This window comes from Jatropha curcas, chromosome 6 (genome assembly GCF_041381405.1).
Source record: "Jatropha curcas cultivar XTBG-Jc1 chromosome 6, XTBG_Jcur_1.0, whole genome shotgun sequence".
Classification (NCBI taxonomy): domain Eukaryota; kingdom Viridiplantae; phylum Streptophyta; class Magnoliopsida; order Malpighiales; family Euphorbiaceae; genus Jatropha; species Jatropha curcas.
The window spans coordinates 2,421,694-2,449,679 of NC_143156.1; the positions used below are offsets into that span (position 1 = coordinate 2,421,694).

Below are 27,986 nucleotides of genomic sequence, written 5' to 3' on the forward strand. Positions count from 1 at the left end.
ATAGTACCACCAGTCCAGTAAGTCGGTATTATTTTGGTCCGAAAAAATTACTATGTATCTATCTAACATGAACTTCTTTCTTCTTCTCCTCCATTTTAACTTTAGCCTCTCTTTCTCTTCTCTTTGTTTTCTTCACTTATACTCACAAAATCCACCAATTTGACACCATTCAACTTGATCTAAGTGAATTCTATTTGGATGGAACTACCAAATTCTTATGGATAAATGGTTAAGTTAGAATAGTCCATATGGCACATTGCATGAGTTGCATAACTTTATGATTTGTGCATGACTACTTTTATGTATTGAGAGTCTTCTTAAATTCATAATGTAAGCTATACTTATGTCATATATATAAAATAATTAAGTATCCTTTGTTTATCAAATTCCTACTTATCCAAACACTCAAATCAAGCCAATTCAAAACCAGAAAAGTAATCAATCTTTGAGATTAAAGCTTGAGAAATGATATTTGGTGAATAATTTCAAGTAATTTGGAGGACAAAGGGTGGAGAATTTCCTACCAAAGACAAGGGAAAACTAAGGCTTAAAAGAGTCTTATTTAAGCTTGTTAGAGCTTATGTTTAAGGTTAGTGTTCATAAACACTCTTATATTCTTATAGTATTTCTGTATGATTTTTATCCAATGTATATATATATATATATATAAATGCAAAGAAAATGACATGAAATTTCTATTATAAAAAAAATTTACTCGCTAAACTTGTGAATACTAAGTTACTTCAAATTCATAATTTAAGTTAAGACGGTGTCTCCGGCACCGAATGTGACATCCGCCGTCGGATCTCTCGGGACAGGTGGCGGGTGTTACAGCACCCGGGGAGCCAATCCCCCATACCTGGCCGACTGGTCTAATCCTCACATTACCAGTCCTCTCATTGTTTTTACATTCTCTCTTTTCTTTTCCATACCAACAGGAGGCAACCAATTCGTCTCCGTCAAATCTAGATCATCATGTGCACACAACAGGAGGCCACCCTGTGGGCTTCCATGAAATCCAAATTATTAGGTGCACACGACAGGAGGCCACCCTATGGTTTCTATATAATCCATATCATCAGGTGCACACGGGGCACCGATCTCCCATTTCATAATTTCATCATATTCAGGATCCACGCTTTATCGACCGTCCTCACAAACTCATGGTGATCCATTTCATTCCAATTCCACACAAACAAGGCACAGTAATATCACAACACAAGTAATCAAGCAAATTTTAATCGCAACAATAGTGCAGCACAACATAGCAATTTAACAAATGCATGATAACATTTAGCCGCGAATGCATGAATGCAAAGATGCAAGCGGATGATACTAGTTATCTAACACTACTCACAGTTTTTTATTGTCCTTTAAAGGACTATCTTTATTACTGCACGCTTCCAGCATTTGTCTTCACCTTTGGGGACTTTAGAAACATCTAAACTAATAAGAAAATTCTAAATAAAAGGTCTAATTCGAGCAATGTATCTTACCTCAATTATTAGTTTTGGTTACTAGTCAGCTTTACTCACATATCAAACTAAACTGTATATTTATATATATATAATGTTTCCTTATTTATTTATTTATTCTAATTTATAACCTTTAAATAAATCTTCTAATAATACTAATAATAATAATAATTAAGAATAATAATATTAATGCTGATACTATTCGTTAAGTAGTATTTTATCGGGAGAATAATAATAATAATAATAATAATAATAAATATAATATTAATAGTAATATTACTAATAATAATAATAATACCAATTAAATTTTACTTTATATTAACCTACAAGCATATTTCCATAATACCATAAATTATAATTCCTCCTATTTATATTTCTTAAAATTTTGAAAATTAACTTATATAATTATTAGTAATATATTTAACAATGTTATAACTAATATTCATGAACTATATTTAATAATGTTCAATTCAATTCACTTAAATACTCAATTAAATTCATTAATTAATTAATTCAGAATTTATATGAAAATTGCAAATTGAGTCTTAAAGTATACCGATTGAAAATCCGAAGACGAATCCATAATCGACGCGAGGAGAGGAAAAAATCTGTCTCTTGGTGCCACGCCAGCTGGTCACCGGACCGCTGTCGCCGCCATGCACGGTGGCCGGTAAATCGATCTTGCCCAGAAATTCGCCAGGATCATACCATTCAACTCGAAATTGACCAAAGATTCTATTTCTAGTGTTAATTTAGTGAGACCGGTCCTCTAATTGGCCGGATCGGGCCCGATAGCCGCTGCACCTCCGCGCACTATTGCTCCTCAAAACCTCGGTGAAGTCGCAAATTTATGGAGGGAAAATGCTCTAGAGGTGATTAGGAGTCGATTGGCACCCTTCCCGTCGCTTGAGATCGACTGAACGGTGAGATTTCGTCTGAAAATAGAAGAGCAAGGTGCGGTTTGCAGAAGCAGGTCCGATAGCGCCGCTGGAGCTCCTTTCGCTTGAGAGGAGGCTGGAAACGCAGTCAACGGCACACGGTGAGTCATTCGTCACCTCGTGCTAGTCGTGCGGTGGCCGGAAACGCAGTGCAAGGGGGGAAGAGGAGGCTATCGCGTGTTGGAGGAAGAAGAAGGAGAAGAAAGAAAAGATGGTTCTAGAGAACTCTGGGCCATTCCGATTCGATTCGAACCGATTTGGTTCAATTTAATGATTTGGCCCGATTTTTGTTTGGTTATCTGGTTTTTCTCTTGGTTTCCGAAAACTTTAAGCCGATTTACGGTTCCTATTTAACAATAATTAAATATTTGATGTATAACCCCATTTTATTGTTATTAGTTCGATTTATTTTCCAATGATTTTCAAGCGGTTTGATTGATTTAATAGATTTAATCCAATTTATATCTTTCTTCAATTTACTCAACATATTTGCATCATATATTACAGTTTAGAATGATTGAGTCAAGTGGTAAATATAACCTTATTATTATTTTAAATGATTCCATATTTATTCTCGAGAAGTCTAAATTATTTTCGACTAGAAGTTCAGATAATTTGTTTTGGACTTAAGTCCAACTCGCAAATTAAGTCCAGATTAAAATTGCTCGCTACTTACAGCCCATACCGTCACAAATTCAGATTTTTAATTTATTAAAAATTCAAAAGTTTTGAAAATAAAATTCGGGGTATTTCAGTAAATTATTGTAATTCAACTTATATAGTTTTTTTTTTTTTTTTTGCTCTTTAAAATTCTCATATGTTCAAATTAGATGAGGTATTATAAGAATATTTAATTTTAATGAAATAAATTTTAGTGAATTGAAATCAATATTTTAATTTCATTTGTTAATGTAACAACATTATTCAATTCATTTTTATCAAATAAAGCTTTATTATAACTCCATTAGTTTTATTTGATAGAAAAAATTAGTTTATAAAAATTTAATAATTAAATGTAAAAAAATTATTAATTATAATAAAATTATTCATTAAATTTATTAAATTGTAAGTCCAATATTTAATAAAATATTTTAATATTATTAATTATAATAAAAATAAAATGTCACATCATCGGTTTCATATTCTAATATATTGCTATATAAGTTTTTATATCTTAAAAAATTATATATTTATATAGATAGATAGTATAGGATCCATACAATTAGAGATGCAATGAATCGCCTTCAAAATTTAAAAAAAAAAACATTAAAATTTTTAATAAAGTTTGGCCATTTAGATGTCAATTCACCCAGAGAGAAAAGCGTTAGGGACATTTCCACTAACTAACCCAACAATTAATACCGCTATGAAATGGCGTTAAGGATCTATTAAGGTCATTTTCAATTTCTAGATTTGCATGTTTATAGGTTGCAATCGTATCTGTTAGGGTTTGAGACAAACAAATCTCATTTATATCATTTTTCTTTATTGCTCATTTGTAATTTTCTTTGATATGATGTTCGTTGAAAGTGAAACACCCCGAATTTTTAATTTTGAAACCTCTGAATTTTTATTAAATCAAAAATCAGAAATTTTGATCGTGTGGGCTGCAATTAGAATAAAAATCCCAATTCGAGCCCAAGTTTGCGAGATGGGCCTAAGCCCAAACATATCATCAGAAGTTTCGATTCGAAAATAGTTAAAATTTTCAAGAAATAATATGAAACTTCAGCAATTTAATATGAATATATATAAATTAATTATCCTAAAATCAAATATCATTTCTATTAATATTTGTAATTTTTGTTGAGTAAATGGAGAAAAAGTTAAGGAACCTAAGTAAAATAATTAAAAATAAATCGAACCGGACCCAGAAATCAAATAAATTTTCGAAACCATGCGAATAACCTAAAAACCAAGTGAAAAACCAGATAACAAAATAAAAATCGAGCTAAATCGCTGAATTGAATCAAACCGGTTCGAATCGAACTGAAATGACCCAGATTTTTCTAGAACCGCCTTTCTTTCTCTTTTCTTTCTTCTTCCCCTTCTTCTTTCGGGCGCGCGACAGCTCCTCCTCTTCCCTCTCCTTCTCACTTCCGGCCACCGTTCGAGAAGAATGAAGTGGCGATCGATTCCTTTGGCGATACTGGGCACGATTCCAGTCTTCCCTCGCTCCGATCGGACCTCCAGTGGCGCAAATATGGCCTCATCTTCTTCGCGATGCAGCTGCAACTCCGGCGAGATCGAGCGATTCCGGCGACGTGAAGCTTCAAGGTGAGCTCCGATCGACTCCTCCATCCTGTGTGAACGTTTTCCATCCAATAAACGACAGTCTTAGTGGAAGAAATCGAAAACACCATGGTCGCCGGCAAGGAAGGGACTGTCGGGCTTGTTCCGGTCAAACGAGCCACTAGCTCAACAAACTGATTGTAAATTTGGAATCCTCACGAAAATTGGAGTCGGGTGGTGGCAACCTTGCAACTTTCTGGGCATTCGCGACTTTCCGGCCACCGTGCACAGCGGCGGGCGGCGGCGGTCCGGTGACCGGCCGGCGACACTCCGGCGAGGCCCCGAGAGACAGAATGTTCCTCTCTTCACGTTGATCACGGAATCGTCGCCCGATTCCCAATTGGTACGTTCTAAGACTCAATTCTCAATTTTTGTATATAAAGAATTAATTGATTAATAAATTTAATTGAGTTATTAAATAGACTAAATTGAATAACAAGAAATTAGGTTATTGGATTAGCTTAAAAATATATGAACATTTATAGTCTTTTGTAAAAAAATTAGATTGATTAGTGTGCGTATTTGGATAGCAAACATGACTTGTTAACTGGTTTAGGATTTTAAAATAATGTAATTGTAAATTAGTTTAGAACATTGTCAAATAAATTACATGATTATTATTATACTTAGGTGATTTGAGGAGAAAAATAAATTAGAATTAGTTAGTTAGTCAATTAGATAACCATTAGTTTAAAACTAGTCGATTGTGCATAAGAGTAGTAAGGCGAATTTTAGTTGGTTAACGGTTAGAATCGAAATTTTGATAAATTAAGATTTGGGAGGCCTAGCCATTTTCGATATTGATATAAAAATCGAATTTTAATAGGCAGTAGTTATAATTAGTTATTGTTAAAATATGTTTTTAGCTGCTTAACGAATTAGTTACCGTAAAGCTAATAATTTAATTAACTAATGACTTAATAAATGATCTTATATGGATATTATTAGAATTAAATATGTAAATTTTTTTTGTTGGGTGTTGATATTGTTGTTATGGAAGGAGGATGGGATTTTAAATTGATTGATTGCCCGACGGATGGGCTGTGTGTATTGATTGACAAATATAGAATAATATTGTGTTATCTAAACAGGTGGATAGTCCAATTTTTAGGGGAGATGCTGCCGAAATTTCGATAGAATTTAGACTAGTTTTAATTAATAACATAATTAATAAGTTTATTTAGATTAATTCTATAATTTAATACATAATAAACAGAGTGCTCTAATTATTTTTATCATCATTATTCATCTAACTATTCAATTACTTGTTTATTTTCATTATTATTGTTTATTATTATTATTTATTTTATCGTTGTCGTTATTGTTAATATTATTTATTTATTTATTTATTTATTTGCATTTGAGTATGATTGTCTAATTGTGCATTGCGTTTCGATGTTTAATTGATCAATATGTCTGCATTTAATTGCAATACTTGATTACTTGTGTTGTGATAATGCTATGCTTTGTTTGTGTGGAATTGGGATGAAGTGGACCACCATGGTTTTGTGAGGACGGTCTGTGATATGGATCCTGAATATGATATGATATTTGACCGTTGGCCGGGAAAATGGGAGATCGGCGCCCCCTTGTGCACCTGATGATATAGATTATATGGAAATTCACAGGATGGCTTCTTGTTGTTGCGCACCTGATGATCTAGATTTGATTGTAGCCCGCAGGGTGGCCTCCTGTTGTGAGCACTTGATGATCTAGATTGGATGGAGACCACCGAGTTGCCTCCTGTTGGTATGGAAAAGAAAGAGAGAATGGAAAAATAATGAGAGGACTGGTCAGTGAGGATTAGAGCAGTTGGCCGTATGGGGGATCGGCTCCCTGGTGCACATGTATGAGAGGGCGAGCCATGTGTGAGGACGGCTCGTTGGGGTTTCAGGTGGCGCCACTGACTAATTTCCACGTGATATGATTACATGAAGGTGATGACAGTTGTGAGTGCTGGTGATATGCCATTTGTGTGACTGGCTGCGTGAGCATATAACTAGTCGGATGACTAGATTAAAATGTGTACACATTTGTGTGACTGCGTGTGTTGTGCAATAATTAATACTCCTTAGAAAACTCACATGTCTTGTTTAAATTTTTCAGGAAGTAAGTTTCTCTTTCGGTTTAAGCTATTTTTCTTCGCCGCAGGGTTATAAAGAAGTTTTCCTAGTTCCATAATTATATTGCTATGTAATTATATGTATAAGAAGCTATGTATAACAAACAGTTAGTGACTCCGCAGTTGTAGAATTTACATACATCTAGTCGTGTAGTAATACAAATGAAGTAATTCTGTTAGCCCATATTAAAAATGTGTTGTATTATAGATAGGGCTCGAACTGTGAAATGTTGAAGATGATAAATTGGGCCGAGATATAATAAAAATTTTGAGGTATATTTTTCATATTAATATAGGCTGAATGTTTGAAGTATATATTGAAATAATAGATTTTAGTGATTCAGGCTTACTACGGGCCTCGGGGGCCTTAAGCTTACCTGGGCCCTAGTGCCGGTCCGGCCCATGGAAATGGGTCGTGACAGAAAGATTTCGTAACTATGGATTTTTATTAGCAAGTTAATTGATATGACATTGATCGGAATATTTATAACATTTTTGTCAAAAATATTATCGAGACCTTTCACTCTCCACATTTTCTCTATTGTGTAAAAAAATGAATCAGATTATACTAAATGGTGTTAAATTTTAATGTTTAATTAGTAGTTTATCAGAAAAAATAAATTTTTTAATATTTATGTCTTATTTTTTACTTTTTAACATTCATGACAGTATTTTCTTGTCTCGAAAATTGAAAAAATTAGATTTCTATAGAAAATAAGAGATTTTAAAATTATATAACAATATTTATTTATTCCAAAATATAATTCGTTTTTGTGCGATTATTTTGTTCCAGATTATAAGTCATTTTAAGTATTTTAAGGAGTAATAAATGATGTTTTTTCAATGTTAACCTTATAGAATAACTACTTTCACAAGAGTAACTATTTGACCAAATTATCATTGATTTTGTTATATTAGGAACATTAATTGCTTCCTTGATCGTTGTAAAAAAACTTAAATATATTTTATTTTGGGACAGAGGAAGTAATATTAATTGTCATAACTATGCTATTTTTTTAGAAAATTTTTATAATTATGTTATGATAATTACACTTTTTTATAATAATTTCTTGGAATTCTATTTTTCTTGGAAAATATTTTTCCATAAAAATTGAATTCCGATGAATAAATTCATCTTACCTCATAATAGTTAAAATATTCAATTTTATTTAATATATTAGATTTTTTAAAAAAATACTAAATCAAACTATTAGGATAAACTTGCAAATTTTACAGTATGAAGGATCTTACATATATGAGTTCGGCCTACGAGATTATCAAATCTATATTGGTTGGCCTTTTTGCCTATTGTAATATCAGTTAAAGTTAGGGGTTGGGACAAATTGGGCTGAGCTAAACTCTCATGCACGCTGAAGTGCCTATATTGGATCCAAAAATAATCATATCGTGCTATTGCTATTAATCCGTTACTTAATAGTCACTTATACTCACTGTATTCTTTTTTTTTTTTTTGGGTATAATCGAGAGATGTAATTCACTTTGAGCGTAAATGTTGTTTTGCGCTCCTAATAAAGTGCAGAGCACGCTTTTCGATTATTGAACTTGTGTTCTCACTTTTTCGAAGATTGAAGTTACTTACTATTTCAACTAACACATTATTGATAATATTTATTTAATAAATCTAATAACGAACGATTAAAGAAAAAAAAGATTACACATGTCTTTTTACTATACCAAAAAATAAAATAGCAATGTGGTTTAGTTAATCTTTTCACATAACTGTGAGGAGAATGAGTTCTGAGTCTTTTCAAACACAAAAGTATTTGCTAATTATTATGAAATTGTAAAGATATTTCTACGGTAATTCATGACTGAACGGAGAAAATTTGTACCATATATAATTAAATAGTGGGCCAAAATAGTAAATATAACATTGTAAAGATAAGTCAACCTGGTTGAAAAGAAACGACGAAAGGAACAAGTGAACATATACATAGGACATCCATATGTCCAATTTAGTCAAAGTTTGTATCTTTTTAGTTAAAAAAAATTATCGCTTTGTTAAAGGTCAAAAAACAGTGTGTGGTAGACCCATTTTTTATCATCTTCCCAACTTCTTTGTAATTTATTATTTTGTTTTCATTAAAATTATAAGCATTTTTAGGGTTTCTTAAAGGGAAAGAAATTTCATTGTTAAGAGAAGAATATAACAAAATAACAATAAAAAGATGTAGCAATATAATAAAAGAGGAGAGAGCGATGAGAGGAAGAAGACGTAGCTTTAAGATGAGATGAAGTTTGAGAATATTGATCTATTAAGGCTCCATTTGTTTCTGTTAAATAATTTGTATGAAAATATTTTTTACAATTTTTTATTCTTGGTCAAAGGAAAATTAAGTCATTTTTAAGGAAAGTTTTAAAATTTTGCATTCTTCTTATATTTAACAATAAAATTTTTAAAATAGAAAATTTATATTATTATTAATATTTTTATGGTCTTATGAGTTAAAATTTTAATATTTTTAACTAATTTTAAATATTACAAATGACGAAAAAAAATCATTTGAAAAATATTTTTCAAGAAAAAACATCATGTCTTCCCAAAATAAACGTAACCTATGGTGTTATGTCTTTCTTTCTCCTTCCATGTATAATTATAAAATATTTCCTTCAATTTTCTTTTTTGACTATTGCAATAATGGTGTTCATATTGTATCTTTCTTCCCCCTTTTCCTCCCTCTTTCCATGTATAAATACAAAATATTCTCAATAATTTTCTTTTTTGCCTATTAAAATTATGGGATCGAGGAATATATATATTAATAATTAATCTATTAAAGTAAATTTATATAATAAGTTACCTATCATACATTATATCATTTCAAATGATAAATTTAATGTGTATAATGGGAAGTGATTATATTTTGATTATTTAAACATTAACCACGTTAACGGTGGATTGTTTGATTTTTGAGCAACTAAATAAATAAATTAATATAATATTTTTTATGCTTGAAATAAATCTTGAAAATTTCAAATTATAACAAAGAGTTACATAATTATCTAATTATCATTTATAAAAAATTATTAGATTATGATTGTGAGGTCAATTTTCCTCAGTACTTGTACTATGATTTTTATACTTATCAGCAATTGGATTCAATTGAAATAACTTTTACAAGTGAGCAATAAACTGTAATTAGACACATCAAGCGAAGCGCCAAACACGGCACATGAGATCCGCTCACACGCGCTAAATTGTCTCTCTTTTTTGCTTTACTCTCGCATCGCCTCACGTTTCTCTCTTTCCCACTTCCGCTCACTCACTTTCCTAAAGCTTCTTTGAAGTTTCTGTGATGATGATTCTCAAATCTCAATGGTTAAGCTTTATATATACTCTTCTACGTTTTATAAAACTCGCCTTCTACGGCTTCTTGTATCATTGGAATTCTCCATTATGAGTTCTTCTTTCTCTTCTTCTGCTTCAACCTCTTCCCAGCGAACCCCTTCTTTTATTATTAATTCTATTGCTGCTTCTTCTCCTTCCTCAACCTCTTCCCAGAAAACCCCTTCCGAGCTAAATAACTATGAAGTTTTTATTAATTTCAGAGGCAAAGACATCCGCGACGGTTTTCTCTCCTTTCTCTTTGAATCTTTGAAGGCAAAAGGAATCGATACCTTCAAGGATGAAAACCTTCAAAAAGGAACTGAAATAACACCAGCCCTCAAGCAAACAATTCAAGAATCATGTATTTCAATCGTCATATTCTCCAAAAACTATGCAGATTCTCCATGGTGCTTGGACGAGCTTGTTGTGATAAATGAATGCAGAGAAAAGTCGGGGCAAATAGTTTTGCCGGTTTTTTACCGTGTAGATCCAACTGATGTTCAAGAGCTGAGAGGCCCTTTCGCAAGGGCGCTTGCTAGGCTTTTAAAAGATCACAGCGATAGTTCACACAACCTGGGTGGATGGTGCCATGCTTTGAAGACAATCAGCAACGACTTAAGTGCTTTTGTTTCGAATGAGATCAAGTAAAGTTATCATTTTCCCCTGTTCACTTTTCCATGTCTTTTTATTTTCTATTCATCAATAATAGATCAATCTTGCGCACACGATAGATGGCTTTTAGTCACGATATGTACTCCTTTGAACTCTCACTTATTTTTATTTTCTTGTTAAAATTCTGTTTCATTTTCTCCTATTCCTTCAATCATTGGATTTACCCACCCAGTTTTTCAAAACACTTACTTGATTCTATTCTAGAATATATAAGTTTTGGCTTACTTTTTGTTTTTCATATGTGATCAGAAATGACCAAATGCTAGTTCAAAGAATCGTCAATCGTGTTTCAGAGATATTAAGTCATATGCCATCAAATGCTAGTTACCATGACAAGTTAGTTGGAATTGATTCGCGTGTCGAGGAAGTAATATCGTTATTGGATATTGATGTAAATGACAGAAATTGGACAATAGGAATTTGGGGAATGGCTGGTATTGGAAAGACAACTCTTGCCGGTACAGTGTTTTCCCAAATCAAGGCTAAATTTGATGCCCACTGCGTTGTTTCAAATGTCAAGGAACAGATAAGGAAGGAAACAGCAATTGTTTTACGGGATAAAATCATTCGTTCACTAGTGGGAGACGAATATTTAAAAATAGGCTTACCACTTTTAGTTTTAGATGATTGGATTATGAGAAGACTGCAAAAAAAGAAAGTTCTTATTGTTTTTGATGACGTTGATGATTCAAACGATTTAGATCTTTTAGCTGGAAACAGTACTTTGTACCGTAAGGGAAGTAGAATCATTATAATTAGTACAGATAGACAAGTACTTCAAAATGTTTGTCATGAAGAACATATTTATCAGGTTAAGGGATTAAGTTATAAGGAAGCTCTTCTACTCTTTAGCTTGCACGCTTTCCATCAAAATGAACCGAAAGAAGGATATGTTGTGCTATCCCAGCAGGTGACAAGTTATACTCAAGGCAATCCATTAGCACTAAAAGTTTTAGGCTCTAGCCTTTATGGCAAGGAGAAAGAGTACTGGGAGAGCCAGTTGCTCAAATTGAAAAGCATCCCGAACAAGAGAATTCAAGATGTTCTAAAAATAAGTTATGATGGGTTAGATAGAAATGAGCAGAGCATATTTCTGGATATTGCATGTTTCTTTGGAAAAGGAATTACAGTAAATAAGCTTGAAAAAATAATAGAAAGTTTTGGTTTCTTTGCGAGATGTGGAATAAGGAGTCTCATTGATAAATCTCTCATCACCGGTGAACGTAATTATGTTATAGTAGAAATGCATAACTTACTACAACAAATGGGAAAGGAGATTGTAAATGAGGAATGCAAACAGCCTTGAGGACGTAGTAGGCTGTGGAATACTGAGGACATTTCTCATGTATTCAAAACAAATACAGTAAGGAGCAAAATTTGCTACATTTTTCTTTTGTTATTTTTTTTATATTTGAATAATTGGAATTTGAACTTACCGCTCCACATTATTAGTGATGATTCCAATAGCTTTTATTTTTAAATATTTTATACTCAATTACCTATTTTCATTTGTTGTTCATTTATCAGGGAACTGATAAGATTGAGTGCATTTCGCTTGAGACGATGTATAATGAACGACGTATTGAGATAAGTACCAAAACTTTCATGAAGATGCCTAATCTTAGATTCCTCAGAATCTATGGTTTCCAATGTAATTTGCCTGATGGCCTTGATTTATTTCTTCCAGAAGAGCTAAGATTTTTCTATTGGAACAATTACCCTTTGAAATCGTTGCCGTTGAAGTTTTGCCCAAATAACCTTGTACAATTTCACTTGCCTGGCAGCCAACTCAAACAACTGTGGGATGGAGATAATAATAAGGTATATTTCCTAAACTTTAATATTTGTATTTGGTGTAAATGAACTTATAACATAATAAGATGTAGTTTGATAACAACTTGTATTTAGTTGAGTTAAAATTTATAAAATGGTTTGATTTAAACTTAGAGGGGCGAAAATTTATAAAGTGAGATTACAAAAGAGTATCATAAAAAGAAATAATATGTTTTAATCATTAAACTAATGCTTATTCTTAAACTGAAGAAATTCAAATGTTGAGAATATACTTTGACTTATTTAAATATCAGAAGATGTGTTAATCTTTACCCTTACAGCAACAACAAATAGAAACTATCTAGACATAAGTTTATTAATCTTCATACTTTAAATTGGCTTATTTTAATTTTGGTATGTGTACAGGAAATTATATGAAAATACAATTTTTAGAATTTATTTTTTGTATTATTTGATTAAATAAACAAATAAATAAATAACTACTTTTGAATTGTAAAATAATTATTTTGTGAGTATTTGGCTTTATGTTTTAGTTATTGTAAATTCAAAATAAATAATAAGAATACTAAAAATATAAATATAAATATAAATTATGCTTTTAATAAGATATCAGACTTGGTTACAAGGTACAACAATCAAGAGATTTTCCACAAGCTACATTCCACATTGATCATTTTCTCAAAAAATATATATAAGATAAAATTTTTTAGACATGGGGGCCATGGTCCCCTGCTAGCCAGTAGCCACTCCGTGGTTCCACCATTGGATGAGTAGTGAAATTATTTTTTTTTTCCGATAAATAACAAATATATGTAAAACATGAAATTTTAATAATTCATCTTTTTGCTCTTTTTATTACAGCCTTTTAAAAGTTTGGAAGTTATGAACCTCCACAGCTCTCTGTCTTTATTGAGAATTTCGGACCCATTTCAAGCCCCAAACCTTGAGGTATTATGTTTGTCAAGTTGTAGCAGTTTAATTGAGATTCCTTCATCTCTTAAATATTCAACCAAGCTTGTTGGGCTACACTTAGAGGACTGTGAAAGTATTCGCAGTTTGCCAAGCTTCCTTCAGTTAGAAAATCTTGAGATTCTTAATCTTAAAGGTTGCAGTAAACTTGAAGAATGTCCAGAGCTTCCTTGCAATTTAAGGGAGTTAAATTTAAGTAAAACTGCAATAAAACAATTGCCTTCATCAATTGGACATTGCTTTCAACTTGTTGCATTATCGTTAAGGGGGTGTACAAATCTTCAAAATCTTCCAGACTGCCAGTTACAATCTCTTGAACACAACAGGAAGAAACTTCCGAAATTCAGCACTTTGCCAAATAAATTCCGATATTTAAAATCTCGGAAGAAACTTGACGCAACAGGAAGTGGCATAAAAACATTACCATCCTCTTTCAATCAATTGAGCCGATTGGAACGTTTGAATTTTAATAGATGTAAAGGTTTGACGGTATGGCCTTTTTCGTTGTCCGGTTTGAATAGCCTACAGAAGCTTTATCTGGGTAACTGTGGTATATCAGAAATTCCAGAGAGTATTGGATCATTAGTTTCATTGAAAGAGTTACATTTAGATGGAAACGATTTCGAAAGCATTCCTGCAAGCATCAAACAACTTTCTAACTTGAGCACTCTTATGTTGTATGATTGTAAGAGGCTTAGATATTTGCCAGAGCTTCCAGGCACAAGTTCATTTTCTGCATCAAATTGCACCTCTTTAGAATTTGTATCATTTTCGTCCTTTCCCAAAGCAGAAACAGCATATGGCATTCAACTTAATTTTGGTAACTGCATCAAATTGGGTGATAATGTACGTCTTCAAATTACGGAAGCTCTGTTCTCAGCACAGCAAGACCAGAACGTATGTTTCCTTTCTCTAATATTAAATTAATAAAGAAGTCCTTATTTTAAAAAAAATGTTAATTAAGATTTTCGATGATAAACATCAATGGATTATTTTCCTAACTTGTGAATTTCATAATTAATTTATGCTTTGACAAGGGAATAGAGATAAACATAATAAAATTGAACTATATATCATCTTACCATAAAAAAAATTTGTGTTTAAATTATCCATTTACTCATTCATCAGCTATTTAAATTCAGCTCTATCGTTAATTAATTATGATATTCTTTAACAAAATATATTTTCATGGAGCAGGGCCATCGATTATGTATCCCTGGGGTGGAAGTGCCGCAAAGTATGAAATATCGAACGACTGGATCTCATCTTTCAGTTCAGTTGGAAAAGCCTGATCATATGTTGGGTTTTTATTTTGCCGCTGTTATAGATTTCCAAGATTTTGATTTGGATATATATAACATTAGAGGTTCTGTGAACTTTCAAGGTAAATCTGGAAAGATGTATCAGTATGGCTGTGACTTTTATTTCCTATGTTGTAGGCTTCCTAAGTTTGATTCAAAACATTTATTCCTTGGGTATAAATCTTTTGATCATGAACGGAATTTCACTCGAGTCTCATTCCATGTTGATTATTTCTCTCTAAATTATTCGAGAAAAGGTGAAGTCATTAGTGGGAGGGTGATCAATTGTGGCATTCATCCTATATATGGAGAAGAATATAGGAAAGCCGAAATAAGGAATGATTAAAATCAAGAAGGATGGTATCAGGGAGAACCAGACAAGGATACAGTACAGGCAGCAAACGCTGAATTATGGGAGAAGAATTCAAGACAAAGACTCTGATTAAGGTCAATTAGTATGGCAAATGGAAATTGACAATAGGTAAAGGAATTTCTAGTTTCTTGTGTTTTACTTCGGGATTTTGGTTGACTTCAGTTTTTAATCACAACATCACAGCATTGAAGAGAATCAGCTTTTTATTGGCTGTTACTTGGCTATTAGCGCTCATAATAGCTAATCTATTTCCAAGTTTCTGCAGTTGTACGTTGGCATTGTATCTTAAGGGCTTGTTGCAGTTGGTGGAAGATCTTTAATCATGTTTGTAGTTATCCTAAATGCTTGTAATTCTTTGCTAGTTTGGATTTTTGGAGGGAAGCATAGATTGATCTTTAAAAGATGTTTGCTTCGTTTCAATTGATCTTTAAAACAAATTTTGTAAATTGGTTCAATTATATCAGCAACTCACATAAATATTTTCTTTGGATCTGTGATGCTATATCATCCTATCAAAAAAAAAAAAAAAAAAAAAAAAAAGAAAAAAAGAAAAAGCCTATCAAGTCTATTGTTTTTCTTTTTATTTATTTATTTATTACGAGTTTCAATACATAGAATAATATTATGAACTATATAATATAATACCCTCTTTAATTCATTAAATTATAAAAAAATTTATAATCAATAACTTTTTATGAAATTAAATTAATTTTTAAAAATATTCTTACATTTAAAAATATTTCTTTGATAATATAGAATCTAGATATATAATTAACCAAAAATAAGAATTTCAATTTTTTATAATTAAACTAATACAATTAGATGCCATTTAAAAATCTTTTCATCATAAATGTATTATATCTGCTGCTATTGACTTGACACAAGCTTTTTTGTCAAAACGGGTGATTAAGGTTGGAAGGTAACAATTAATTTGACTGTCCTATAATATATTTTTTTAAAATTCTATTTTTATGGTAATATTTTTATGCCACTTGCCTTGCTTCACGCTACATCCACAATTTTAAATCCCCAAAATTATCTGGCAATCCGTTGAATTTCAGACAATCTGTAACATCAATTCCTTCAGGAGATAATTGAACCAATTTACAAAATTTAATGTGACACATCATCAAACACTTTTGTGGGGTGGAACTAGACTTCCAAGTGTTGGGATTAAGGATCAATATAAATATTTACGTGAGTTGCTGATATAATTGAACCAATTTACAAAATTTGTTTTAAAGATCAATTGAAATGAAGCAAACATCTTTTAAAAATCTAGGTCATTGAATCATGCACATCATTACATACTTCCCTCATAAATTCCAAACTAGCAAATAATTAAAATTTGAATTAAAAACCGAAGTTTAGTTAATCAAAATTCCAAAGAGAAACACACGAAACTAGAAATTCCTTTAATTAAAGTCTTGGTCTTGAATTCTTATCCCAAAATTCAGCATTCGCCGACTGTTTGCTTGTCTGGGGCTCTCCATTACCATCCTTATTGGTTTGAATCATTTCTTGTTTTGGTGTCCTATATTGTTCCCGAGATACAGGATGAACACTACACTTAATCATCTTTTCCCTATTATAACTAGGTTCATAACTGTTACTAATAGCAAAGTGGAATGAAGCCCAAGTGAAATGCTCTTCACGGTCGAAAGATTTGTACCAAAGGAGCACATGTTTTGAATCTTAGGCATCAACAGCATACCTGAAAAAATAAAGGTCCTGGATCTTTCCAGATTTATCTTCGAATTCAGCAAAACATTTAATGGAACCTGGATCATGAGAATGAAGAAGTTGGGGATCAACAACAGCGCAAACGCAGAAACCCAAAATATCATCACTTCCTCTCCAGCTCGAATGAAAGATGAGATCCACTTGTCTGATATCTCATACTTTGCGGCACTTCCATCCCAGGGATATATATTCCGAACACCTGCCCCGTAAAAATAAAATTGGGAAAAATACAGTCAAATTAACACTTAAGTTAGGACTCTCAAAGCTGTTTCAAACTAGAGGAACATTAGAGAAAGGAACCATATCTCTATGTTTGAATGTGGTGACAATGCGATTTCTATAATTTCAATTGTAACATCCCTTCCCGATCCACCCGTTCACCCGAATGAATCGAGCCGAGACGCTACAAGCTGGTTGAACCTATGTCCTAACAATACCTACATTTTCACCCAATTTGTCAAAGTGAGCAAAATAAGTGATGAAGTTGGCCCATCTTACGGATCAAAAGATTTGCTCTACTCCAATGGAACAAATTTAAAGTTAAAAAGTGATGAAGGCTCATCTCAATCCGATCCTACCTTGTATCGCCGTTTAGTAGGGAGTCTTATTTATCTTACTACTACGCGTCCGGATATTTCCTTTGCTGGGCAAGTTGTCAGTCAGTTTGTCTCTCAACCAAGCAAGCCTCATCTTTCAACTCTTCATCGCATTTTGCGATATTTAAAAGGAACTTGTGGCCGTGGATTGTTCTTTCCTTCTCAATCCTCTCTCACACTTATGGCATATGCTGATGCAGATTATGCTGGTTGTGTTGATACCGGCGCTCTACGACAGGATGGTGTGTGTTATTGGGTAATTCTCCTATCTCTTGGAAATATAAAAAGTAAGAACGTGTCTCAAAATCTTCTACTGAGGCAAAGTATCGATTTATGTCATCTGTTAGCTCTGAAATTGTATGGCTCCAATGGCTTCTCAAAGATTTCGGAATAACTTGCACCCAACCTATCACGCTTTTTGGAAATAACACAAGTGCTATCAGCATTGCTACAAATCCAGTTCACCATGAGCGAACTAAACATATTGAAGTTAATTGCCACTACATTCGTGATTTGGTTTGTGATAAGTTCATTCATCTCATGCATGTATCTTCTCATAACCAACTTGCTGATTTATTTACTAAACCCGTGTCATCTACACGACATTCCTATCTTGTGAGCAAATTGATGCTTGCTGAGAATCACCATCAATTTGAGGGGGATGTCAAAGTGAGCAAAATAAGGAGACTAATATTCAATCAAATTAAATCATAGCTAATTAGTAAATCTCTCCTTACATTCAGTAACTTTGACTGTATTTCCTTTTAGCTACACCTGCCTTGTAAAGATGTAATTCATGTATATAAATAGGCTTGTAATCTGCTGAATATGATATCAAGAAAAACATTGTTTATTTCATTTATTATCACAATTTGATGCAATTAACAAAGTCAAGACATACATACAGAAATCCATCTTCATCTTCATGGGAAAAGCATGGACATGACACGAATTGTAAAGAGGTGCAATTTGATGCAGAAAACGAAAATAAGATTGGAATCTCTGGCAAATATCTAAGCCTCATACAATCATCCAAGCTAAGGATAACCAAGTTAGAAAGTTGTTTGATGCTTGCAGGAATGCTTTCGAAACCGTTTCCATCCAAATATAACTCTATTAATGAAACTAATGATCCAATGCTCTCTGGAATTTCTGATATACCACAATCAACTAGAATCAGTTCCTGGAACAGATTCAAACCAGACAATGAAGATGGCAATGTTTGTATGCCACTTCTTGTTGCAATAAGTTCCCCCAGAGATTTTCAAACAACCACTAACATCAATGCCGTGAAGAGATTGTAACTGGCCAATGCAGTGTGGAAGATTTTCAAGCTCTGGACAACCACTTGATGACAATGTAACAAGATGAGAGCAATCTCCAATTGATGAAGGCAACTGTTTTATTGCAGTTTCACTTAAATCTAATTTCCTTAAATTGCAAGGAATCTCTGGCCATTCTTCAAGTTTTATGCAACCTTTAAGATTAAGATACTCAATATTTTCGAACTGAAGGAAGCTTGGCAAACTGCAAATATTTTGCCGGCGCTGTAAGTCTAGATGGGCTAAATGACTACGAAGTTTTTATTAATTTCAGAGGCAAAGACATCCGCGACGGTTTTCTCTCCTTATTTGAATCTTTGAAGGAAAAAGAAATCGATACCTTCAAGGATGAAAACCTTCAAAAAGGAACTGAAATAACACCAGCCCTCAAGCAAACAATTCAAGAATCATGTATTTCAGTCATCATATTCTCCAAAAACTATGCAGATTCTCCATGGTGCTTGGACGAGCTAGTTGTGATAAATGAATGCAGAGAAAAGTTAGGACAAACGGTTTTACCAGTTTTTTACCGTGTAGATCCAACTGATGTTCAAGAGTTGAGAGGGCATTTTGCAAAGGCACTTGTTAGGCTTTTACAAGATCACAGCGATAGATCACACAACCTGGGCGGATGGTGCCATGCTCTGAAGATAATCAGCAACGACTTAAGTGGTTTTGTTTCTAATGAGATCAAGTAAAGTTATTATTTTCCCTTGTTTGCTTTTACATTGTCTTTTTGTTTTCTCTTCATCAATAATAGATTAAATGAGATATAGAAGGTGCATACATATGGCCAAACCAAAAATTTGTCAATCAGAAAAAAAAAAAAAAAAAAAAAAAAAAAAAAAAAAAAACAAAACCAAAAACTAGCTTCAATATGTCGAAATCCGAAAGGAAAAACTTGCCTAGTAAATATATAAGTTTTTGCTTACTATTTATTGTTCATTTGTGATCAGAGATGATCAAATGCTAGTTCAGAGAATCGTCAATCGTCTTTCAGAGATATTAAGTCATATGCCTTCAAATGCTAGTTACCATGACAAGTTAGTTGGAATCGATCGGAGTGCGGGAAAGTGAAATTGTTATTGTACACTGATGTAAATGGTAGAAATTGGACAATAGGAATTTGGGGAATGGCTGGTATTGGAAAGACAACTCTTGCTGGTATAGTATTTACCGAAATCGAGGCTAAATTTGATGCCCACTGCGTTGTTTCAAATGTGAAGGAACAGATACGAAAGCAAACAACAATTGTTTTACGGGATAAAATGATTAGTTCACTACTTGGAGACGAAAAGTCATTCAAAACGTTATTCCCTTCTCTCTATCTAACAATACCTAATCATCCATGGAGGGTATGTTATCAAATGATGGGTACTTTTGTCTTTTTAATACAAATTAACAGTACAAACTTTGAAAATTGACAAAAAAAAAAATTTCAGAGATGGACAAAACAAAAACTTAGAAATATAATCATGTGTTTTAGAAAAAGCAGGACCGACTAGTATAGTTGACTATGGTACAGGGATATAATAGTAATTTTCCTTTAATGATTTATATTTTGTAAAAAAAATTTTATATTTTTAGGATGAGGGATTAATAACTATGATGGCTATTCCATAATGGTATTGTTGGCGAACTGCAGACGTGGCTAACATTTGTTTTTGGTACAAAATGGCATCCAATTGAGTCAGTAGCAGCAGAAATTATACTTTGTCATCCAGATTTTTAAATGGCATCTAATTATATTAGTTTAATTGACAAAAAAAAAACTCAGATTCTTACATTTCATATTCTAATATTATTGAAAAAATATTTTAAAGAGAGTATTTTTAAAAATATCAAAGTGTTGGAGAAGCAGTCAACAACGAAATGATAAAATTTGTCTAAGTTTCATATATTAATTCAATCCATAAAGATTTTTTTTTAATTGTTATTATTTTATTTTCTTTTTTATTTAGTCAACGGTTAAAAATACTTCGTTATATTAAAATTTATTTTTAATTAGTCTAATACGTTAGGATGAGATCATACAGTGGACAATTTTCCCAAAAGGATAAAACACATAATTAACTGCCAATCTGCTTCCGTAGAAGGAGGACAACCACACATTCTACCAACTCGCCTAACGTTGCATTACTGTTAGGTGTTAGGAATTTCTAATTTAATGTGTATTTATTAAATCAATAAAGTTGTGTTAGTATAAATCTATGGAATTTTAGCTATTAAAATCTCAAATTTTTATTTATTCATATGTGACTCAATTTTTATTTTTTAAAAAATTAAATTTTTATTTAATCAAGAGTAAATGGAACTTGAAGTTAGTTATAAGAAACAATAAATTCACAATAATATGATAAGAGAAAATCTCAACAATCATTTAGAGATCAAAAATAAAAGTAGATAGAAATTAAAACATAGAAGAAAACAATTTTGGATTCTTTATTTTCAAAGCCAAAAAGGAAAATCTAATTGAAGAAGTCTTTGATTCCATCGAGTGATGATTGCATATTTTGTAAGCTCACAAATATAAAAATGGAAAGAACAAATAAAAGTTAGGAGCTAGGCTTAATAGAGAAAATTCAATAAATTAGGGAGCTTAATAAAAATGCCTTTTGAGTACTTATACACGTAAGTCTAGTTTCTACTAATTAAGGTTGGTTCTACTTCCAGATTAAATAAATGGAAGAAAAAGAGAACCAGTGAGCTGTTTTTGTTGAATTTGGGAAGAGAGGGATGAAAGCCGGGTGGGTATCCATAAATTTTAAGATATTTACATTAGTATTCGTTTAAAATTTTATTATTCGTATCCGTTTTAAATCTATTTAAATATCAATTTAAAATATTCGCATCTAAATCGGTTTAAATTTTTACTGCCTGTATATATTCAAAACCCTTTTAAAATACCATTACACAGGTAAAGTACTTGGGAGTTTTAAATTATCTAAATATGAATTTACTTAAAATACAATTTTTACTAATAATGCATAGGATATTGCAGATATCCACTTCCAAACCTATTTAATATAGCAAGTAACAAATAGCAGATGTCCAAAAATTTATACTCGTAAACTACCAGCATCTACAACAGATAGTAATTTCACATTCTATATTCGTCTCAAACCTATTTATAATTATCCATATTCTCTTTAAATGGATCGAAGCGATATGGATACCCTAAAATACCCGCTTCCACCCCTGGAGAAGAGTGCAATGTATTGGATTTAATTAAAAATAACTTTTATAAGTGATGACCAAACTGTAATCATACAACTCAAGTGACAATATCTCACTTACACCTTTGCTGTACACCACACATGCTAGAATATCTCTCCTCTGCTTTACTCTCTGTTTATCTCTCTCACTTTCACTCCAACACACAAATGGGCATCATCCCTTCGACATTTGTTTTGTGCAAGTGATCGGAAGCTTCCTCTGTTGAGACTCAGTGATGACTCAACAGTTTTTATTCATCCAATAATTTACATTTTCTTGTATCATTAGAATACCACGGGTATTTCTTTTTCTTTTTCTTCTTCAACCTCTTCCCAGCAAAGCCTTTCTTTTATCATTAATACCATGGCTGCTGCTTCTTCTTCTTCAACCTCTTCTCAGCTAAAGAACCAGGAAGTTTTCATTAATTTTAGAGGCAAAGACATCCGTGATGGTTTTCTGTCCTTCCTCTTTGAATCTTTGAAGCAAAAAGGAATAGATACCTTCAAGGATGAAAACCTTCAAAAGGGAGCAGAAATAACACCGGCCCTCAAGCGAACAATCCAAGAATCATATATTTCAATTGTCATATTCTCCGAAAACTATGCAGATTCTCCATGGTGCTTGGACGAGCTTGTTGTGATAAATGAATGCAGAGAAAGGTCAGGACAAATAGTTCTGCCAGTTTTTTACCGTATAGATCCAACTGACGTTCAAGAGCTCACAGGGCCTTTTGCAAAGGCACTTGCCAGGCTTTTACAAGATCACAGCGATAGTTCACGCAACTTTGTCGGATGGTGCCATGCTCTGAAAACAATCAGCAACGACTTAAGTGGTTGGGTTTCTAATGAGATCAAGTAAAGTTTTTATTTCCCTTATTTAATTTTACATGTCCTTTTATTTCTCTTCATCAATAATAATTTAATTTATTTTCTTTTTAAATTTCTGTTTCATTTTTTTTACAAGTTCTGGCTTACTATTTATTCTTCATATCATATGTGACCAGAAATGACCGACTTCTAGTTGAGAGAATTGTGGATTGTGTTTGGGAGATATTAAGTCATATGCCTTCTTCTACTAGTTACGAAGACAAGTTAGTTGGAATTGATTGGCGAGCGGAGGAAGTAAAATTGTTATTGGACATTAAAGCAAATGATAGAAGAAGTGTAGGAATTTGGGGAATGGCTGGTATTGGAAAGACAACTCTTGCTGGTGAAGTATTTACCCAAATCATGGCTAAATTTGATGCCCATTACTTTGTTTCAAATGTCAAAGAACAGATACGAAAGAAAACAGCAATTGTTGTACGAGATAAAATCATTCGTGCATTGCTGGGGGACGAAAATTTAAAACTAGGCACACCTTGTTTAGATACATGGATTGTGAGAAGGCTGCGACGTAAAAAAGTTCTTATTGGTTTTGATGATGTTGATGACCCAAAAGAGTTAGATGATTTAGTTGGGGATTGTTGTTTATACCGTGAGGGAAGTAGAATCATTATAACTAGTACAGATAAACAAGTGCTTCAAAGTGTTTGTGAAGAAGAGCATATTTATGAGGCTCAGAAATTAATGGATCATGAAGCTCTTCAACTCTTTAGCTTGCACGCTTTCCATCAAAATGACCCTAAAGAAGGATATGTTGAGCTATCCAAGGAGGTGATAACTTATGCCGAAGGTAATCCGTTAGGAATAACAGTTTTAGGCTCTAGTCTTTATCGCAAGAAGATAGAAGATTGGGAGAGCCAGTTGCTCAAATTGAAAAGCATTCCAAACAAGAAGATTCAAGATGTTCTAAGAGTAAGTTATGATGGATTAGATAGACATGATCAAGACATATTTCTTGATATTGCATGTTTCTTTAAAGGAGAACTTAAAGATGAAGTTGAAAATATACTAGAAAGTTTTGGTTTTTTTGCAAGAAGTGGAATAAGGAATCTTGTTGATAAATCTCTCGTAACCATTTCATCAGGAGTAGTTGATATGCATAACTTGCTACAACAAATGGGAAAGGAGATTGTCAATGGGGAATGGAAACAGCCTGGAGGACGCAGTAGGTTGTGGATGTCTGCGGATATTTCTCATGTATTCAAAACAAATACGGTGAGCTGTTTTGGTAGTTCTTAAACTATTTTAATAGCTTTGAACTGATTGATTAATGTTTAGCTATACGATTAGTTTTTCATAAAATGTTAAAAGCTAAATTTTACACTGATTAATCTTCTATATTAATCTCTAAAATTTATATTATGAACACTAATCTTTTATGAAATGCTATCTTAATCTTTAAAATTTATATTACGAACACCTGAAGAAATAAAATAAAACAATAAAAGATACTTAAAAAGTTATTATTTGAACGCAGCCTAAATGGAATTTGTTGTTTATTTATTAGGGAACTGATAAGATTGAATGCATTTCGCTTGACATGTCTGAGATTGGACCTATTGAGCTGGATTCCACAGCTTTCATGGAGATGCATTATCTTAGATTCCTCAAAATCTACAAATGTGATAGCTCAGAAAGATATATCCTTCCCACTGGCCTTGATTTTCTTCCACAACTTTTAAGATATTTATATTGGGATCATTACCCTTTGAAATCTTTGCCGCTGAAGTTTTGCCCGAATAATCTCGTAGGACTTCACTTGCCTCACAGCCAGCTCAAGCAACTATGGGCGGCAGATGATAAGGTACATTTTTTAAATTCCTAAAGTTTCTTATTCTTTATTGGTTGTACGTAAATGAACTTGAAGTATTATCTTCCTGGTTTTTTCCCCAATTCACTTGTTGTTTCAGAAAATTAATGAAACATCGATTATCTTTTTTCTAATATGATCTTTTATCTTTTCATATCTTCACAAAATTATAAGCATTATTATCATAGTTCTAAGAACTGGACTGAACTGGTTATTTCATTTAATTTGATCGGAAATTGAATTATAATTAGTCTGGTTTAGATGCTTAAGACATAGGTTGAAAACTTGAAAAAACCAGTGAAAACTGAGTAAAACCCATGAACTAGGTTTAATTAAAAATCAACAAAAAATTTATAATTTATATTAATTAATTGATTTTTTTTGTTTAATATTAAAACTAATAGTTTTTTCTCTTTTTTTAAAAAATTATTTAATATTTATGGCCGTGTTCTTAGAACATTGTTAATTATTTAGAGAATTAGTATAGGGTAATTTAGTCAATTTCAATTTTTTTGCTAGAATAAAGTTGCCTAACACTAATTTCTTTGTTTTTGTGCAATTACCTTAAACACACTTGTGGGACAAAAGTAATATATATAAAACAGTAAAATATGCATGATTCAGTTGAGCTAAACTTTATAAAATTGAATTGATGAGAATTTTTTTTTCACATGACAAATATTAAAGCATGAAATTTTAAGGAATTCCACTAAATTTACTAAATATCTACTCATACAAAATATGATGTTAATAATTCATATTCTTCCTATTTTTATTACAGCCTCTTGGAAATTTGAAAGTCATGGACCTCAAGAACTCTGAGTCCTTAATAAGAATTCCAAACTCGTTTGAAGCTCCAAATCTTGAGAAATTATATTTGAGCAAATGTGAAAGTTTAGTTGAGATTCCTTCATCTCTTGAAAATTCAAGTAGGCTTGCTCTGATAGACTTGGAAGGCTGTGAAAGTATCTGCAGTTTGCCAAGCTTCATTCAGTTAGAAAATCTTGAGTTTCTCAATCTTAAACATTGCTCAAAACTTGAAGAATGTCCAGAGGTTCCTTGCAATATAAGGTTTTTATATTTAAATAGAACTGCTATAAAACAATTGCCTTTATCAATCGGACATTGCTCTCGACTTGTTACTTTGTCCTTGTGGGGTACAGAGCTCGAAAATCTTCCAAACTGCATTGGCAAGTTAAAGAGTCTCGTGCGACTTACTCTCGTTAAATGCTCAAAATTATCTTGTCTTCCACAAAGCATTTGTCAGTTAAAATCTCTTGAAGAAATTGAGGTTACAGATTGTTTGAAACTCAACGGATTGCCAGATAACTTAGGAGATTTAAAATCTCTGATGAAGCTTGCAGCAGCAGGAAGTGGCATAAAAATATTACCATCCTCTATCAATCAATTGAGCAAATTGGAATATTTATGTTGTGAGGGATGTAAACGTTTGACGACATTGCCTCCTTTGTCCGGTTTGAATTGCCTGAGGAATCTTTTTCTGAGTAAGTGTAGTATATTGGAAATTCCAGAGAGTATTGGGTCATTAATTTCATTGGAATCGTTATATTTAGATGGAAACGATTTCAAAAGCATACCTGCAAGCATCAAACTGCTTTTTAAGTTGAACACACTTCAGTTGAATGATTGTAAGAGGCTAAGAAATTTACCGCAACTTCCATGCTCAAGAATTTTTTCTGCATCAAATTGCATCTCTTTAGAATTTGTATCATGTCCATTCCTTTCCCTGGAAGATGAAGATGAAGATGGAGAGGCATATGTGGAGCATGATGATTTTCTCAAAATGGACGGTCAATGTCTTGATTTTAGTAATTGCATCAAATTGGATGAGAATGTACGTATCGAAATTATGGAAACCCTATTGTCTGCATATCCAGAAAAAGAGGTATATTTCCTTAATGTTATGGTACTTCCTATGTCAAGTGATTGATTTGCTTAAACTCGTATATGGATAAAAAAAAAAAAAAAGAAAACTTATTTTCCTAAAAAAAAAGTTATTTTAAATTTCCGAAAATTGATACTAAATGAAATATTTGCCTAATTACTATACTATTAGAGAGGTAGACAAAATAAAATTACCACCTTAGGTGTTTTTCGCCAAATCTATTTCGGTAAATCATATGCTGTGGATGGCCGGAGGTAGAGCATGTTTATTGTTCGTTGGCAATGGATGTCTAGTCCTTTTATGAGGAAAATTATCAGGAAAATATTTCAATAGTTATTTATTATTGATGCCGTGAAAGATTTATCTTCAAATTCCCCATTTTCTCATTCATGAACTGTGTTATATTTTCATGGGACAGGACTTCAGATTATGTATTCCTGGGATGGAAGTTCTACACAGCATGAGATATCAGATGAGTGGATGTGGATCTCATATTTCATTCGAGCTGGAGAGAGATGATGATATTTTGGGTTTCTGTTTTTGCTCTGTTATTGATCCTAAGCTTCTTAATTCTCATCAAATTTTGGTTTCATGTCGTGCGAAATTCGAAGATAAATCTGGAAATATCCATGACTTTCATTTTCCAGGCGTGTGGGTAATGCATAAATTAGATTCAGAACATGTGTTCCTTTGGTACCATTCTTTCGACTATAAAAAGCATTTCTCTCAGGCCTCATTCCAGTTTGTTATTGAAGATGGATATGATGATTACAATGTTAAGGGAACCATTAAGTGCGGTGTTCATCCTATATCTTGGGAACAATATACGGCGCGATTGGTTTCGAAACACGAAATTATTAGAACCGAGAAGGGTGGTATTTGGGAGAACAAGACAGAGACGGTTTGAAACAAATTAACTTTGGAAGAAAAAATCGAGATAAAGTGATTAAGTTTGAGTATTTCCTTTTTTTTATTAATTAACTTTAATTTCGCAATTATTGTGAGATAATTATTTTGTATTGTTTGTAACATTTCGAACCATATCTCGATAAAAAAATTGAAACAAAACTAGTTTTTTTTTTTAAGTACAGAGGGAAGTGAGATTCGAATTCAAATTTATTGGGGTTTGTATATACACCTACTACTAAGGTATATCTTGAGGTACAAACGAAACAAGTTTCTGATAAAGTTAAATGTTGGGGTTCATTTTGACAAGGAATTACT

At 32.4% G+C, this 27,986-nt stretch overlaps 1 protein-coding gene and 1 pseudogene across 3 annotated transcripts; both read left to right on the forward strand.

Moving 5' to 3' along the window:
* Positions 1–10,086: 10,086 nt before the first annotated feature.
* On the forward strand, positions 10,087–15,775 carry LOC149495247 (disease resistance-like protein DSC1; annotated as a pseudogene). Its single transcript, XR_016321209.1, has 5 exons — positions 10,087–10,820; positions 11,098–12,211; positions 12,376–12,669; positions 13,504–14,508; positions 14,809–15,775. The product of XR_016321209.1 is annotated as a disease resistance-like protein DSC1 (transcript).
* Positions 15,776–22,239: 6,464 nt separating this feature from the next.
* LOC105633328 (disease resistance-like protein DSC1) lies at positions 22,240–27,847 on the forward strand. Of its 2 annotated transcripts, none has more exons than XM_037637845.2 (5): positions 22,240–23,016; positions 23,166–24,261; positions 24,554–24,850; positions 25,638–26,762; positions 27,189–27,498. In XM_037637845.2, the coding sequence occupies exons 1-5, from the start codon at positions 22,526–22,528 to the stop codon at positions 27,279–27,281; spliced, it is 3,102 nt and encodes a 1,033-aa protein (XP_037493773.1). In that variant the 5' UTR covers positions 22,240–22,525; the 3' UTR covers positions 27,282–27,498. The 2 variants fall into 2 exon arrangements, with proteins under 2 accessions (XP_037493773.1, XP_012071293.1); XM_012215903.4 differs by having other exon boundaries at positions 22,244–23,016; positions 27,181–27,847.
* Positions 27,848–27,986: the final 139 nt, after the last annotated feature.